The sequence below is a fragment of the Anser brachyrhynchus genome (genome assembly GCF_964034855.1).
Source record: "Anser brachyrhynchus genome assembly, chromosome: 5".
Taxonomy (NCBI): domain Eukaryota; kingdom Metazoa; phylum Chordata; class Aves; order Anseriformes; family Anatidae; genus Anser; species Anser brachyrhynchus.
The window spans coordinates 26,267,875-26,284,358 of NC_137699.1; the positions used below are offsets into that span (position 1 = coordinate 26,267,875).

Genomic DNA, 16,484 nt, shown 5'->3' on the forward strand with positions numbered 1-16,484 from the left:
TTAGACATACATGATCATTTTTTGTCAACATGTTTTGAAGAAAGGGGTTAGAAATACTAGATGCCCAATAGAAATCCCTGCTGCTTAATCCTGCAAGTTACTGAAATGTAAAAATGTGCTAAGGCCAAGCAAAGGCGAGCCGTCTGCAGCTGAAGGTAGCTCCTGCATCTGCTGTGCTCTCGAAGGTTTTCTGTAGATAACGCTCCTCCCGAAATGGAGCGTGTCAAATTCACATCACCAGCAGCTATTACTTCAAATAGCCTTCAGAAATGATTGCTTTGCTGAGTGCTATTAAATGACAGACCTCACTTAGCGAGATCCTTTTATTGTCTTGTTGTTGTTGTTGTTGTTAACCTCCGCTGGAGCTGGTGTTTGCAATGTGCTTAACCCGGAGCCCTGTGCCCGGAGCACTTTGCCGTGGTGCTGCCAGCCCGGCGTTGAGCTGCGGATCCCTTTATCCAGGGAAGGGAAACCTCAGCGGGAAGCCGGGCACAGCGCCGGCGATAAGCCATTCCCCATCCCTGCAGCACAGTCAATCCACCAGCGGCTCCCAGCTTAATTTTAGCCGATACTGGAGATCTTCCGTACGGCATCCCCATGCGAGCTTTGTGACATTTTTCGTGCCCCCACCCAGCGCCAGGTGCCGGGGAGGCGGGCGGGGGCCGGGGCTGCGCACGGAGGATGCGCGGCCGCGGAGCCGCGCCGGGATCGGCAGGGAGGTGAGTGCGGCTCGGCTCGGCTCGGCTCGGTTCTGCACGGCTGGCGGCCTGCGGGCAGCAGCCGTCCCTGCCCGGGCTGGAAAAAGGTGGGGGGCCGTGAGCGGGACCCCCCCCGGCGGCGGCCCGAGCCCGGAGGTGCGGAGCGCTGCGCCGGGGCCGCGCACAGGCGCGAAGCGGAATAGTCCCGGCGTGGCTTTTTTTTTTCGGCCATTTTTGCCTCAAAGTCATTTTAAGGTGCCTTGTGCTGGCTGCAGGGAGGAGGAGGAGGAGAAGGATGGGGGGCTCCGTGTGCCAAGGGATGGGGAGTTGCGCGTCTTAACCGCGCTGGGAGAGGGGCGCTCAGAACAAAACGCTCCGATTGCAATTCAGCCCCAGACAACAGCACGGTTTTTGCGGTGGTGGTGGTGCTGATTTTGTTGTTGTTGTTTGGGTTTTGTGCCTCGCTCAGCTACCCACTGCAGCCGCTTGGTGAAAGGCGTTTGGGGGAGACAAATGAAACCTCTTCGCTCCAGGTGATGCGAGTGAGACACGGAGCTCCTTGTCCTGAGGCAGAGATAAAAGCAGGGTGCAGGTTGTTCGGCTGTCCCTAGCGCTTCGTTTAGGGGCAGTGCGAGGAGACACGGCTCCCATCTGGAGAAGGCTTCGTGCCGAGCCCAGGGCTCTGCACAGGAGCATAACGAGCCTACGGGGGCGGGGAGGGGGATGCTCGCTACACGAAGCCGCGGATCCATCTTGTCTGCAGTGGCTGGGTAACGAACGGTACAGGGAAATGCGAATTAGGAAACTGATTTTGGCAATTCACTGTTTTCTTTTAGAAGGGAAGACCCTCTCCCCTCTATTTCCCTCTGGCCCCCACGGATTTTCAGCGGCCCTGTAGGCTGCGGTAGTGAGCCGTGATGTGTGATGGTGGGATCAGAAGAGGTGTTTCCAGCACACATGCTGGACTTTTTTTCCATTACTATTTATAATCATTTTTTTTTTCTCTTTCACAGGCTACAAGTGGCTACCAGAATGACACCCGCCATGCTTTGTAACGTGGTGTTCCTGGTGGCATTTGGATGGGCTTCGGCTTTCAACCACAGCCCCAGGACCCCGGACAGGGTTTCTGAAGCAGACATTCAGAGGCTCCTCCACGGGGTCATGGAGCAGCTGGGCATCGCCAGACCCCGTGTAGAATATCCAGCACACCAGGCTATGAACCTAGTTGGTCCACAGAGCATTGAAGGTAGCAAATTTCTGCTTTGAGTCATGGAGATTTATTGATTTACTGTTGTATCCTTTGATAATATTTATTGAGACAATATTTATTGTCTTGCATATGCAAGAATATCGTGTATATGCAGAATATCCTGAACTTAAAATCACAGGCTTCTTCACCCTGTTGTTGTCCAACCATCATCAATCTTTAACCTTCCTTAAAGTGATGGCTTTGGTGGAAGAAATAGTGTTGGTTTTTTTGTTTGTTTGTTTGTTTTTTTACCTACAGGCTTTGTAGAAGAAAAAAAAAATTGTCTTGATAGTATCTGGCCTCTAGTACCTCAATACAATGATTTACAAAACACTCCCCCAGTATTGTGTATAAATATATCCCATATATATATTTCACATGAAATAAATGTGAACTGTAGAACCCAAATCTCACAGACTTTTGGAAACATTTGCGGACTGGAAGAGACCCACTATTTGCGGTGTCATACAAGATAAAGGGAGAAACATCATGGGGGGCGGATGAGTTCCTACGTTCCCCAGAAGTCTGTTCTGCACTGGGGAAAGGACCAGTGATGTGGTGCACAGGGCTGTGGGTGGCGTGGAGCCCCGAACTCCGGCTGCAGGAGTGAAAAAGTCAGTTTCTCTTCTCCTTGCATCCAGCAGTAGCACCTCAAGACTGTGCTGCTCTGATGAATACAAAGGACTCAGGTTCATTTTTTTGGCCAATATTTCTGGTCTCAGTGGAAGTAAAGTTTCCTTGGAATCAGTCTTTTATAACTATGCAAACCATCTGAAATATCTGGCTCAAATGTTAGGGTATTAGGATAATGTTGCAAAATGCATTGCTATTTGTATTAAACTGGCCTTTATTTGGGGATTACAGCAAAAGGTTGAAGGTATGCAACTCGGAATATTATGGTTAATATGCAGGCACCAAAACAGAGCAGAAAACCTCAACCCTTCTCTGTCTCGCCATTAAGCCAGTTTGACATAGCGTAGCAAATTGCTTGAAAGTTCACAGCAAGTCTGTGTCCCTTGTTTTCCTCACATTCAGATCTCAGGATTGTCCTAGCCAAAGAGATAAAACTGCCCTAATGAAGACGAAGAAGAGGACTAAAACTGAATATGCACCTCCACCAGATAATTGCAGACCTAAGTTTATATATTTTCTAAAGAAACTTTCATCATCATCTGCTTTTCTGCAAACATATGTGAGAGAGAGAGAGTAGGCTTAGAGGGTAAAATTTGGTCCATGCCCTTTCCTCCTTTATCAATGTTTGTATGCAGAGGAACTGGGGCAGACTGGTAGTTTTGGTAATTTTCTGGTAATTTTACTCTCCATCGTCCTCTTTTCCCCAGACTTTTATTTTTTTTTTTTTTAACCCCAGAAGTATAAGAAATAGCAAATCTCTGACCCCTGTGTGTGTGTATACATATATGTTATTATTTTTTGAAAAGCACATGATTGTGTTTGAGCGTGTTATGAAAAGTAAATATAGACCTAAGATAAATATTTCTTCTCAGCTGTTTGCCATCACTCTTTAATTACAGTGTTAGCAAAAACAGATTAAGACTCTCTTCTCTTAAGTATTAAAACTTTTCCGGTACTTGTGAAACGATAATAACATTAGTCACCCACAAAAAGCAGGTTGTACAACCCTTTTTTTTTTTCATTTTTTCTTCTTTTTTTTTTTTTTTAAATAAAAATACTCCTTTTCTGCATATATAACAGTAAAACTGAAAGGCAACCAATCCAATTTGTTTATCATATTTAACATTCTACTTTTGATGAGATGAAAAAGACTTTCAAAAAAAGATTCAATTGTAGATGTTTAACAGCCTATTGAGAAATCTTTGCAAAAGCAGAGATGAATGATAGCAATCTGTATAGAAACAGACATGTAAATCCAGCCTTCATGTCAAACATTTCATAAACTCTTCTGTGGTAAGCTTTTCAGATAGTAATCTCTTGCTCTTTCTTTGGTTTCTTGTGGTGATATGTATCTATTTATATACAGTTATATAGATATCTGATGAAATAGTTGATTAGAAACTTCAGTTTAAGAAAAAAAAGATACACTTTTGAATGTTTTGAAAGTGTTGGTTCCAGTTAACGTGATCTTATAGCATTATACATAATATTTTCTTATCCTGCCTTTTTTAAAAGTGCATAGAGCTCACTAAATTTTCACTGTGTTTCTTTTTAAATGTAGACCATGCATGACAGGATAGCTAATCCAGCAAAGCCAGCATTTCATTCCCTACCAGTGATTTTAAATATTACATTACGAAACACTTCGGAATTAACAGCGCTCTATTTTATCCTCTTTGTATATTTATTTTTGTGTAATTGCAGCAAAAATTACATGGTGGGTTTAACTTTCCATTAGGTGTCTACTTTGGAAACAGAACTGCTAAAATGGCATGGTAAGACACATTCAAAATAGCCTAGTTTTGCAAGAGATGTGTAATACTTCCACATACGGTATCTGTCTGAAAAGCTGCAGTTGTGGCTGCTTTCCCCGCTGTCTGCCCACTAATCTGTTATTGCCAGGAGACTGACATTCCTGACCTCTGAGCTGCTCCCTTCAGCCAGCGTTTTCTAACCAAAACAAAGTAGGAAATGGATTAAAGCAAGGGCCTTGTCCCTTGGTGAGGAATGAGGACAGGAGGGCTCCCATGAGCCATTGCCCCATTACGGGCAGAGGAAGGGTAGTGATTGTTACAGTAATAATATTGTGACCTTCCTTTCTGAACTGGCATCTTTGGATTGGTGTGGGGGTTTTGTGTTTTTTTTTTTTTTGTTTGGTTGTTTTTTGTTGTTTTTTGCTTTTTTTTTTTTTGAGGTCATATACAAATATGAGGCAAAATTCCATCACGTGATTTAGAAGCAGAATTTCCTCAGAGAAAGACACTCTGGTGTCTGCTGAACAGAACTTGCAGGACTTTGTGGAGTAAGGTTTCTGATGGTGCTGAGCTCTTCGGGCTCACTTGTGCATCAGATGCCTCTTGGCCAACATACGAGGACTTGAACTGAGAAGCAGCAGCACAAGAAGCAGTAGCATGGGGTATGAAGTTCAAGCCAAAAAGCCTGAGCACAGGTGTTGGCTGACATGTTGTAAGTGGATTGGCAGAGAGACGACTTGCAATTAATATTCCCAGTGGTACATGCATAAACAGTAAACAATTTATACTTGAGCTACAGAAAAAATAACTGCACATGTTTTTAGATTACATCAGCTCATATTCTTAGGGATTTGTATGTGGGCTTTCCCCAATGTAGTTACACAATTATCACTGGCCAGTAATTGTGTATGCAAGTGCTTTTAAAAATCTACAAGATATTAGAACAGAAAAGTAAGAGGGAAGGAAGGGCAGAAAGATAAGGGCAGAAGGACTACAAACTCAAAAACAAAGGTCAATGGGAGTTTTCTCTTCAGATCAAGCGGGGAGGCTGGGACTGGAATATATCACAGCAAAACAGGAATTTCGTGCTAAACGTCATCTGTACCAAAGTGGTAATTCACCAACTACTCTCATGAGGTGCTCTCTTTGTTGGGAATTTTTGCCCAAAAGTTGGGAAGAGTAGAAATGCATATGAAACTCATTATCTGTCAGAAATTCTGAGCTGCCAGGAGTGTTGATGTCTGTCCATTTTTCACTCTGTAGTTTGCAGTGACCAATGTGGACAGTTAAACCATGCTTCATCCCATGCCAGCGTCATCACCACCAACCCACGGATGATTCTGGAATGCAGATGTTTCTCATCTCGATCATGTCTTGCACCTCAGAATAACAATTAAAAATAAAAAAGTCACAGTTTAACAATTTAATAAATTTATTATGTTCCTACAGAAAATTGTTTGGAGCATGTTTTTCCTAACAAAATGTTTTGTCAGGCATTGCCCCACCAGCTGTAGCATAGACCTGCAGCTGTGTTGATAAGTGTGGCTGCCATCAGCTTCAATAAAACCAGGATTACAAAAGATTTTCAAAAGGCCAAGGTTTCACCAATTACATGTATACTTTTGCAAATGAGGTGCTGTCAGGGAAAAAATAAGTTGTGTAGCTTTGGAATTTGGAAAAATATTTAAGCTGCCGTAATATAGACAAGTTTATGCTAGCTGCCTTATTATAATGAAATGTTTGCAATCTTCTGAGTGATTATCATAATAACCTTTTCCAACTGAATAAGATCTTAATTTTATACATAAAAATACTATTGCTGCTAGTTCATAAACAGATTTCCTAATTATGCCCATTTTCCAACTGCGTTATCTACATTTTTTCCACTGTTAATCATCATATTTTGACTTTAAAACACTAAAAATCAGGTCAAATATGTTTCAAGGAACTATATATGGTCTTTCCCTTCCTCCCTACCTCTCCCCCCAGAATAAAGGTTAGGGCTTACTTGGCAGTAGTCAGTAAAGTCACAAGCTTGCTATGTACCAAAGGCAACTAGAAGATGCACGTTTCAGAAAATACATTTTTCAGCATGCTCTCTTTCCTAAGTGACCAGATCATTTTCTTCTTGATGGACAAAAGAAAAAAAAAAGAAAAAAAAAGGGAAAAAAAAAACAGACAACCAAACAAAAAACCACCAAACACGTACAGCTTGCTATTTAAAATATTTTGCCTTTTATGTTGAAACCTGGAAGTAGCGGAGTCTACTTTTTTCTCCTTCCTTTGTGTCTGTCGATTTACCTGTTATCTCAGGTGAATCTGCTAAAATAGGAGTAGAGTCTAGCAGATGCCTGACATCAATTTCTTGGCAGATTAAACTCTCCGTCCACTCCAGTGTGCCTATCACCGAAGGAGAGTGAAGGTCCTGAGGACGATGGGAGCGAGCGGTGGCTTTCCCCTCCCAGGGGCCGTACTGGCCACCAAGGCGACATCAGGCCCCATTTTCTGCTGGAGCTCTCTGAGCTGAGTGGAAGCAGTTTTCAGGATTCACAAAAATGTGAATTAGGAAAAGATACATTGGAGTGACTTAACAGTGCTGCAGAGAGGAAGAAAAAATACATAAAAGCAAAATATGATTTATTTTTTTTTAATGAGTATCTGTGTTTCTGCAGTTTCTGTTTCGGTTTATCACTAAGATACAGCATGAGCACCACTATGATATATTTAGGTTTCCTACTGAGTATAACAAAAAATGCATCTATGCTAACAGAGCACAAAAGAATAAAATATATGCCTTCAGCTTTTCAAAAACAGTTGTTTTTTTATGCCTGTCAGAGAGTTCGAAAAGTAAGAGGCTACGTGATTTTTTTCTTTCTTTCCTTGCATATTTATAAATTTAGCCAATATTTAGTGGTTTTGAGGGGCAGAGGGGATGGCGAGGTGTGTGGCTCCAGCGCCCGGATCAGCGACATCTCCCGCAGACACTGGGGGGCACCAGTAGCCCAGCGCGGGCAGTTCAGAGCGCTTCGGGATGGTAAAAGAGAAGGCTTTTGCTTTCGCAAATATTCTCTGCTTACATTTTCGTTTCCTCCTGTACAATTCAACATGACAGAAAGCTTCTCAGTTGATTTTTTGTTGTTGGCTTTGGCTTGGTTTGGCTGTTTTGTTTTTATTTCTTAAAAACCCTCCAAACAAAATTATAGTTGTCAGAGGTGCTGGCGGGACAGCTGAGAAGCTAAAGGTTTCAGTCTGCAGAAGAGTCCTAATGCTGTCAACCTCAATGAAAACACTCAATAATGTCTCTTTAATCCTGATCTTTTGTAGGAATAAAAAAATACAGTGTCTTTTTGGGAACGAGCAGGGCTTTTTACCCTCCTGCAGAGACTTCTTATAGCTGCTGAGGAAAGGCTGGGTTTCACTTAGTTATTTAGAAAGGAAATATATACTTGTTTCTCGTTTTAGAAAAAAAGAAGAAAAAGTAGTTAGTGTTTGCCTGGTTGAGATGTTAAAACTCAAGGAGCCTGGAAATTTATATTAATACCTTTACTAAGAGCTAGTAGTTAATGACTTATCGGCACAGACTCCATACAAATATGCCTTGCATAAAATGTACGTCATGAAAAGTCATGCAGAATATTCACACATGTTAATGATGTCTATTTTGTTTACATTTTCCTAAAAAGACGGTCAGTGCCAGATTGCCTTGCTGTCTGCCCTGTAACACACCTACAAGGCTGCTACTTGCTTCCCACAAAGACAGTTCAATCCCCTTGCTGCTTGCAAATGAACCTGGTGAAACTACGACAGAATGACTGACTCCTGCACTCATTTGCTGTTGGGCTACTGTGTGCTATGCCTGTGCCCCGGCACATTTGCATATCCTTGGGTGACTGGAAGCAATATCCACTGACAGATGCAGGGGAACAGAACATCTGAGGGTCAGCAAGCGTGGCGGTGGTGTGGCAGCATCCCCTCTGGTCTCGTTTACATCCCCTGTGCCAGCATCTGGGGGTAGCAGCGCAGGAGTCGCTGGGCTGGCACCATGCCGCTGGGCTGGGGCAGACCTCCCACAGCCAATTTTGCTGCTTCGGGGCCACTTTGTAGTGTCAATTTGGAGCACAGAGACCACACAATGATTTGGGATTTGGATTATTGTATCTGTTCTATAGAGAAAGTCCTGCTGCAGTTAAAACATACAGTTACATTCACAGTGGGACTGCTTTTGCTGAAGCACACATGACTTTAATCAAACACTGTGTTATGGGCCTGACATTTAACAAAGAAAATCAAACCCCAACATCACTCCACTAGTCTGTAGTCTCTGCTTTCAGGGTTGGTTTTGGTTTGGTTTTCAAATTAATGAAAAAACCTAACAAATATTATTTCAAAATTTAATATGGGCATCTTGGATTTGCAACATAAACTGAAAATGGTAAAGCTGTACTTTTTAATATATAAATATGGTAGACATCTGGATTTGTAAAGATCTTATTAAAAATACTTAACATTGTCTTTGCATTTTACTCCAGAATTATAATGTCAGATACAGCCAGAAATAGAGTATCAGGAGGTGGTTCATGTCCTAAGAGAAGCAATTTAAGATGGTAACTCCTGCATTTAAAAGCTAGGAGCCAAATTACAGTGGTGCTTTATAGCGGGTTTTCTTCATCTGAAATTGCACATAAAATAGTTTATACTTATATATCCATAAACAGAAGAATAATGAGATTTGAACCTTTTCTTGAAATTATATGCGTACGCAGTCCTCTTCTCATGGTGACAGGAGGGGGTGCAGGTGTCACTGTTGTACGGAACCAAGAAGACAAAGTAACCCCAGCTCCTGAAACTTCCCACAAACTTTGTGACCAGCTTCTGTGCGATACAGACCTCTGCTGCTATTCACGAAGCCGTCTCTGAAAGTTACTACCAAAGGAGAAATCAGTTTGAGATGGGGCCCTTTTGGGGAAGAAAGGTGGCAGGTCTGCAGGAATTAGAAGTAGATTCTCATGTACCTAAAGGTAATTAATCAATTAGAATGGGATTAAGCAAATGTTTATATCCAAAATTGTATTTTTGTGCACGTTAATAGAGGGAAATTAACTGAAAAGGGAGGCAAGAAATCTGAGGAGGAGGTGGAATATGTTAGCCTCTGTATTGTCTGGTGCTTTACAGTACTACTGTTTTCTAGTGTTGGCAGATGGTATGCAGAAATTTAATACAAAATTGTAAAATTTTATCTAGCAATGCAATATGCTCCAGAAGTATTTAAAAATCTGCCAGTGAAGATTGGCCAAATTATGATGAGCGCATGTTTCCTAAGATTTTTTCCCTGCTTGTCTTTCACATGCATAAAATAAGTCCTTGGGCGCATTTATTAGGATTTATACCTTTTTGCAATTGTTTTCACAATCATGTGCATTTTCCCTGCTCCCATCTGGATTTTAAATTAACTTGCAGTAAGAAAAGATTCCTTAATTTATTTGGTTCTATGAAAAGATATTTTAAAAGTCTAGACAAAGAGAAGATTCTTGCTTTTCTTGATTGTGGTGTAGTGTGCAGAAGATAGGATCTCTGGCATGCTCCAGAGGTTTCCAGAACTATTCTCTTTGTGCTTCCCGTTGCGAATGCTTTCAGCAGTGCCCTCACAGCTGCATTGGGAATGAATGAGAGGGGGAATGTTCTCAGCTGCTGAGCAGGAGGGAGAAAGAAACCAGCTTCTCCCCTTGGGATGCTTGAGTGCATCAGGTTATCCAGCCTAGGTCCCTACCACAGACAGAAGAGCAGTTTGGCCTGGTCTTACCTGACTCTTGTGTCTCCATTGGGTGTCGATGCTTGTACTCAAGTGCAGGAAAACCTGCATCTTGACTCAGGCTGTGCTGGTGGAATCAGTGAAGAGAAAGGCCTCTGTATCTGTGGCTGTGAGGCTGTACAGCTCACCAAAGCAGAGACGTGGGAAACCTGTAACCTCACACTGCTGCTGTTGATGATATGATCATTTCTGGGAATTAGAAAACCTATGCTGGTTGCACTTGTCAGAGTTCACAGTTGTTAAGCAAAGCTTTGAAATGCTTCTGTTGAAGAACCATCTGGGACTTTGTGCCATCTGCATGAAAAAATAGAATTGAAGTGGATATGAATGTGAAACAAACATGAAAACTTCATGAAGTTCAGTGGAGCAGAGGATAGAAAACACTGTCCTGTTCTAGGTAAATCAGGTGCTTCTATGCTTCCCATTACAGGATCCAGAGGCACACTTTGTTGTGAGTAAGTTGGTAGTAATGGATCTTTTGGACTTCTCACAGACCCAGTGTCAATGCCAGTGAATAAAGTGCTCCACTCTTTCGTTGGCACATCTGCATTTATGGGATGGAAATAGTGTCCCGTACTTCATGAGATAAAGTAGATCATCTGTTTCCCTCTGTTGTCCGGTTTCATAAAGCCATGTGCTACACACATGGTCATTAGATTACACCTTATATGCCAGGAACAGGCACATGTTGCTTGCTGGACATGCTTTTCCTTGACCCTGCAGGTGCACAGTAGCTGGAAGTCAATGTGGCCAGGGCTGCTAATTGCCATAGGTTGCACTTTGTAAAAAGGCTGAGCTTATCTACATGGTGAAGTGAGAAAGCTTTCTACTCAGGCTGAAGGGCAAATTAATATAGCCATTACAGGACTGCTGAACAAAAGGAGACATAAGAGATTGCTTTGGTGCTCTGTCAGCAAGTGAGCTGCTAGATATTTTTATTGTGTTTGCAATTTGAATAATGAATAATAATGGCATATAAGCTACTGTTATAAATTCTTTGTGAGAGAGGCATGGGCGTTGTTTGGTCCCAGCCATTTCACAATAAAAGCGTTTCGCATCTTAAATATCTGTACTGTTTGTAATTAAAATGTGGGATAAAACTGAATCATCCACTGAAAACAAGGTCAGTAATTGTGTGATGTGTGTGCTAAAGCTTTACAAAAGATATTGAGAGGAATTTGTCCCTATGCAGAGAAAGGGAAAATTAATGTTTACAGTTTAAAGAAACTTTATGCCATTAAGGGGAGAGGAAGCTGACTCTGAAATCTCGGATGCTTTTGTATGTGTAGTCGTAGTTTTCTTGGGTTTCCCCAGGCATGCTCTTAAATGGCTAAGGAAGCTGGCTAGATTTGCTTTTTTCCGTTCTTGGTTCTCTTGTGCACTTTCTCCTTCCCTGTTCTCTTATTTATCAGCTTCTGTGGAATAAAGAAATGTTATCATTTCTAATTTATTCTGTGCCACTCATTTCCTGACCTTGATTGATCTCAGCAACAAAGAGTAGGACTCTAAGATGAAACTAGCTGAAAGCGCAGGGAGGGAAATGACATCGAAGCTGTAAAGCTTCTAATGATGTTAGAAAGGGTAAGAAAAAACACATTACATGCCTTTTTTTTTTTTTTTTTTACATTCATGAATTTTTGGACAGTTTGAATTAATCAGATCACATTGTGGGGAGTCTTGCAGACAACAAATGAAATGAAAAAGGAGGTTAGTGGCTGATGTCCCATTTTAAGATACAGAAGTATCAGAAAGCATACTGACAAACTTGCCTTTTATTAGGAATTAGACATTACTTTTGAATGCAGCAGTGACACAGCAAAGGTAGATAGGGCAAGATGACTGGTGTCAGAAGTGCAGGATGGTATGGAGAGCTGTCACAATGAAAGGAAAAAGCTGTTCCTGGATCAGAGAGGACACACTGGAAAAGGTGTTGAAGATTTTCACCAGTTATAAGAACTAATAGTCTAGATTAACAAAACATTTTGAAAAGAAGCAAAGATGGTATCGAATATCTGATTAACATCTATTTAAATGTAATGAATTAACTAACAGCAGAGAAATAATATACCATACAGATCTTGGAGACCAGCCTGGGATGCTGCCTCCTAGAGTTCTTCAGGCAGTTAAGTTTGCTTTGCATGTCTGGTGAAATTCAAGGCAGCTGCAAAGAGCTGCCAGAGGAGTCTCCCCATGTGAAGAATTCCTCTCCAGCATCACATTTCCTTGCCTATCATTTCCTGTACTGGTCATCATGTGAGGGAAAATGGCAAAAAGGGTGCATGTCAGATGGATTCTTGGTACACTTCATCTCAAGCTGGCAATGGCTCCCTGGGGAACCTTACACAAGTGGGATAAGGTATACCAGTCTTCCCTTGCAGCTCACACTTGGTGTTTGTACAGCTCAGGATGGATTGAAAGAAGTGCACTTCTCTTGTGGGAGGACGCTTCCTCTGTGTGTCTGGGAGTGCTTGGGCACTTTAGGAATCTAAATGTTCCATGATATTTAAGAGCAAAAAGGTGAAAACTAGGATAGCAAGCATAACTCTGATAATAAAGGGCTTTAATTTGGGACTTGTTTACTCACAGCTGACACAATCTGTTCCGTTTTGTTCTTCTGTGCTAAGATTGGCCAAAGAACCTCTTTTCTGACTTTTTAATGGGGTAACCTTATCTACACAATGAAGCAGGAATCTGTTCTACTCAGACTGAAAAGGAAACATCCCATTATTTGTCTTGAAATGTTTTACAAAAATTTTACATTTTTTTGAAAATCAGTTTTTACTGGCCTTATTAAAATGACTTTCAGGGGGCAGTGGTGGCTGTTTGTATTCAATGAGAAGGATTGTTTCTGAGAGCAGATGTCTTTCAGTTGTACTTTGTGCCACTAACAGATGGGTAGCAGCAACCAGAACTTCAGCTTTTCCATCAGATCTGTTTTATCAGGGGAAATGTTCAATACTGGCAGGAGACTAGTTGCTCTCTGTCTTTCCTTTTCTCCCTTTTTCCCTTCTCCCTTTTTTTTTTTCTTTTCCCACTTCTAAGAACAGAGTGGTTTTGTTGTCCTCCCAGCCACAGAGACAGTATTGTTGCTACAGAGAAATGAGCTAAAATGTGTACACTTTAAATTTTTAGTCATTCCAAGTATCTCTAATTGAGATGACAGTAGCTGTTGGTGAGATAATTAAAGACTTTTCCAGGATTATATGAATGTGGGGAGGAATTGATCCATTTTTTCTTTTCCACTCTACAACAGTTCATGACCAGTACCAGAAGATGGCTACGTATATGCATATGTTTCAAATGAAATCCAAAGCTTAGTTATGACAATACAGACCTCAGTCCAAAAGACCTAAACTTCTAGTTTATCCTGTAGGGAAGTAAAATAACCACATGCTTACACAGATATCCCACACATGAAAGGGAGCTGATTTTTTTTGTTTTACTTTTTTTTGCAACTATGTACTGCACAAAGCCAGTTCATACGAGAAGCAAGCAGAGATGAGAAAAACATACAGCTACCTAGCCCACTCTTTCTCAGTACAGGACTGTTCTCTGTACTGTCCCTCTGGGTTTCTCTAGTCCAGTTTCAAACAATATAACAATGGTGTCTCTCATGCTGTGCTTGGATAGGAAATTACAAAAAATTCCTCTATATTTAGTCTTCTTGTCTTTTTCCTTCAGTCTCTTCCTCAAGGTTTGGTATAGGTTCAAGAGACCCATTTTGTGCTATTTTTTACACGGCAGTGTGTATGTTTGTATTACAATATTTTGACTTGGTAGCTGCCATATGTTTAATCCTAATATGTTGCTTCATATCAATAACATTACAATACCAAAACTAATGCAGTTAGTGAATAACTGTACATAATACTCACATTTGGTATATTCATAGCATTTCATTTTTATTATTTCAGTCTTGACTGAATGTACTATTTTTCACAGCTTATAAGGAATGATCTTTGCTAACACTATTAAGTCACTCAAGCGTGCTAAATTGTGGCACCAGAGCAGGTGCTATTGTATCCAGTTCTTTTGGAAAGAAAGGAAAAACCCTTAAATGATCCTGAACATTTATACCTAAAGGAAACAATCCTTTATATTAATATAAAAAGATTGTTTTGTACTCAGTCAAAAGAATTCTTGGCAGTCAGTTTAAACTTGCCTGTATATATAGCGCGCTGGAGCCTGCTAAGTACCTCTGTTTTCTTTATGGATGAAGCCTTGGTGCCAAGAGGTCTGCACCACATGCAAGTGTAGATACACTTGTATCTGATGGATTGTCCCATAGTGAACCACATTGTATACAGGATGTTCAAACGTATTGATTACGTGGTTCTTTAGTTTACAGCAGAATTACAATCTGATGCTTTAAAGTACATATATGCAATCAATCTTCATGTGAAGGAGCTCAGTACACAAATATTTTATGCTGTACACTAGATATTTGAATAATATCATTAGAAAAAATGTATATTATACATTTTTAATGTATCACCGTAGCATTGTTGTGAATCTATACAGTTCTTTCAAGCATTATCTTTGTGTTGACTATGAACTGTAAATGTATAATAAGGTTCATACCGCGTGTAACTATTTTCAGGTTTTAGTACCGTCTCATAGTCAGCTACAAGGGGAAACCTCATATAACACAGTTACAAAGTTTTTATAGGACTACGTTTATGTTTGTTACATATCTGTAAAACTTTCCTTCAACATTACACTATAGAATAAGAAATTTGTATTTGAGGGGAAAAATTACATTTTGATTAGATTTTAGTCTGTCATGCAAATAAAATTGAAATATATAAGCTTAAAGACTAAGTTGCTTCTGGTACTATGGTGCCAACTTCCAACTGTTTATTTGTGAAATACGGACAACTTGACAGAACTACTACTTCTAAGTGTAGAAACGGATACAAAATTTCTTAAGACTGCCTTATGTTAGCAATTTTTGAGAGGGATTATGTTAGTTTACAATGCCTAGCTGCATAAAAGATGTAGCTTATGCTGGCAGTATTTATTTGTAAGTCAGGACAGGAGTACTTGAATGATTCTTCTGGAGGAGCTTGCATTTCCAGAAGCTTTATTCCAATCTTTTGGAGCTATGATAATTATATAAATTGAAAATAGGACTTTGTTGATAAGACAGTGATCATGCTATTTACCCAAACAGTTTTATCTGCATTCACTCTTTTTATCTGCATTAACTCTTTTTTTAAAGTGATTTTTCCATCACTCAAATTCCTTTTCCTCTCATTCACTGTTAGTGGAATCTGTCAATGGACATTACGTTGTTACTCCTCACTATATACTGTTTTTAAAACTGTTGCTCTGCTGTCACACAATCATCTCAGTACTCAAATATACATTAGCTGTTGCTGCAGTATGTGTGGTGTTTGCTTTATGACAGGACAAAAGAGCATACTTGAAACTAAGTTTTCATTTGTCTAAAATTCAAAAGAATGCTGTATTCTTTGAAGCACTTAGAAAACTCCTCAGACAGCTGGGTTTTAGCATTTAGATGCATTTGGCCAGTAATGCATGCACAAAAAACAATCCAAAACAAAACAAAACAAAAGCCCTTGAGCACATACATAATTGTAGAAAAGAATATAGAGAGATTGGCCTGAGCTTGGTTCCCAAAACTCTTGTGGAAGACCCTGCTTATCAGAGGCGAGAAGCCCAAGGCTGAGGCACACGGGAGAAGGAAGGAGAGCCACAGCCTGCTCCCCCTTCCCCAGTCCCCCTGGCTGCAGCACACCGGTTGTGTTGCACTTGCCCAGGAGTAGTAAACACCTCTGCCTGCCCTGCCTGGTGGGGTTATGGAGAGCTGCTGCACTACCACAGGGCTGCGCGCTGCCGTTGTGACCTGGTGGTCATGGTGCCCTGTGTCCTGCAGGGCAGGTATGAAAGCCTGAATCTAGAACTGACCTAGTAGGCAAAGGTGTAAAAGTCACTGAATGTGATGTTTTGTACCAAAATGACTGCAATGTAGGTGTACATGCACAAGAATTCCTTGTATATGTCCAGTGTATGGACTCTTAATCACCTTTCACTGTTAGTGCAGGAAACTCAAATTTGCACTTAGGAAATAGTTTGATTTTAAAGTCATTTTTCTGGCTGTATATAACCAAATTTGATATGGTGTATTGAATCCCTTCACATGACTATGAATTTAAAGTATAAATAATATGCAAAGCTGTACACATAGTATTATTTCTTTTTACAGTGTCATTAATGTGGCATGAAGATATCTTGCCACATCTTCTTCAGTTATTACTTGCTTCAGTGAACGGTAGCATCATCAGTGAGTGAAGATGATTATATAATAAATATTTTAA

The 16,484-nt window shown here is 40.7% G+C and overlaps 1 protein-coding gene and 1 long non-coding RNA gene across 6 annotated transcripts in view; both read left to right on the forward strand.

Moving 5' to 3' along the window:
* Positions 1 to 362: 362 nt before the first annotated feature.
* The window catches only part of SCG5 (secretogranin V), a 29,433-nt gene continuing 13,311 nt past the window's right edge, over positions 363 to 16,484 (forward strand). Inside the window, exons 1-2 of one of the 5 annotated variants that reach the window (XM_080594155.1) lie at positions 363 to 805; positions 1,712 to 1,944. In XM_080594155.1, the coding sequence (XP_080450281.1) occupies positions 378 to 805; positions 1,712 to 1,944 (661 nt within the window). In that variant the 5' untranslated portion in view covers positions 363 to 377. Of the gene's footprint in view, positions 855 to 1,084; positions 1,232 to 1,406; positions 1,469 to 1,711; positions 1,945 to 16,484 lie in introns of those variants that run through there. The other 4 variants (XM_080594157.1, XM_080594159.1, XM_080594158.1 and 1 more) reach the window with 4 other exon arrangements.
* On the forward strand, positions 4,317 to 5,787 carry LOC308195936. The gene is made up of 2 exons (XR_013951962.1): positions 4,317 to 4,355; positions 5,598 to 5,787. It is a non-coding gene; the product is annotated as an uncharacterized lncRNA (long non-coding RNA).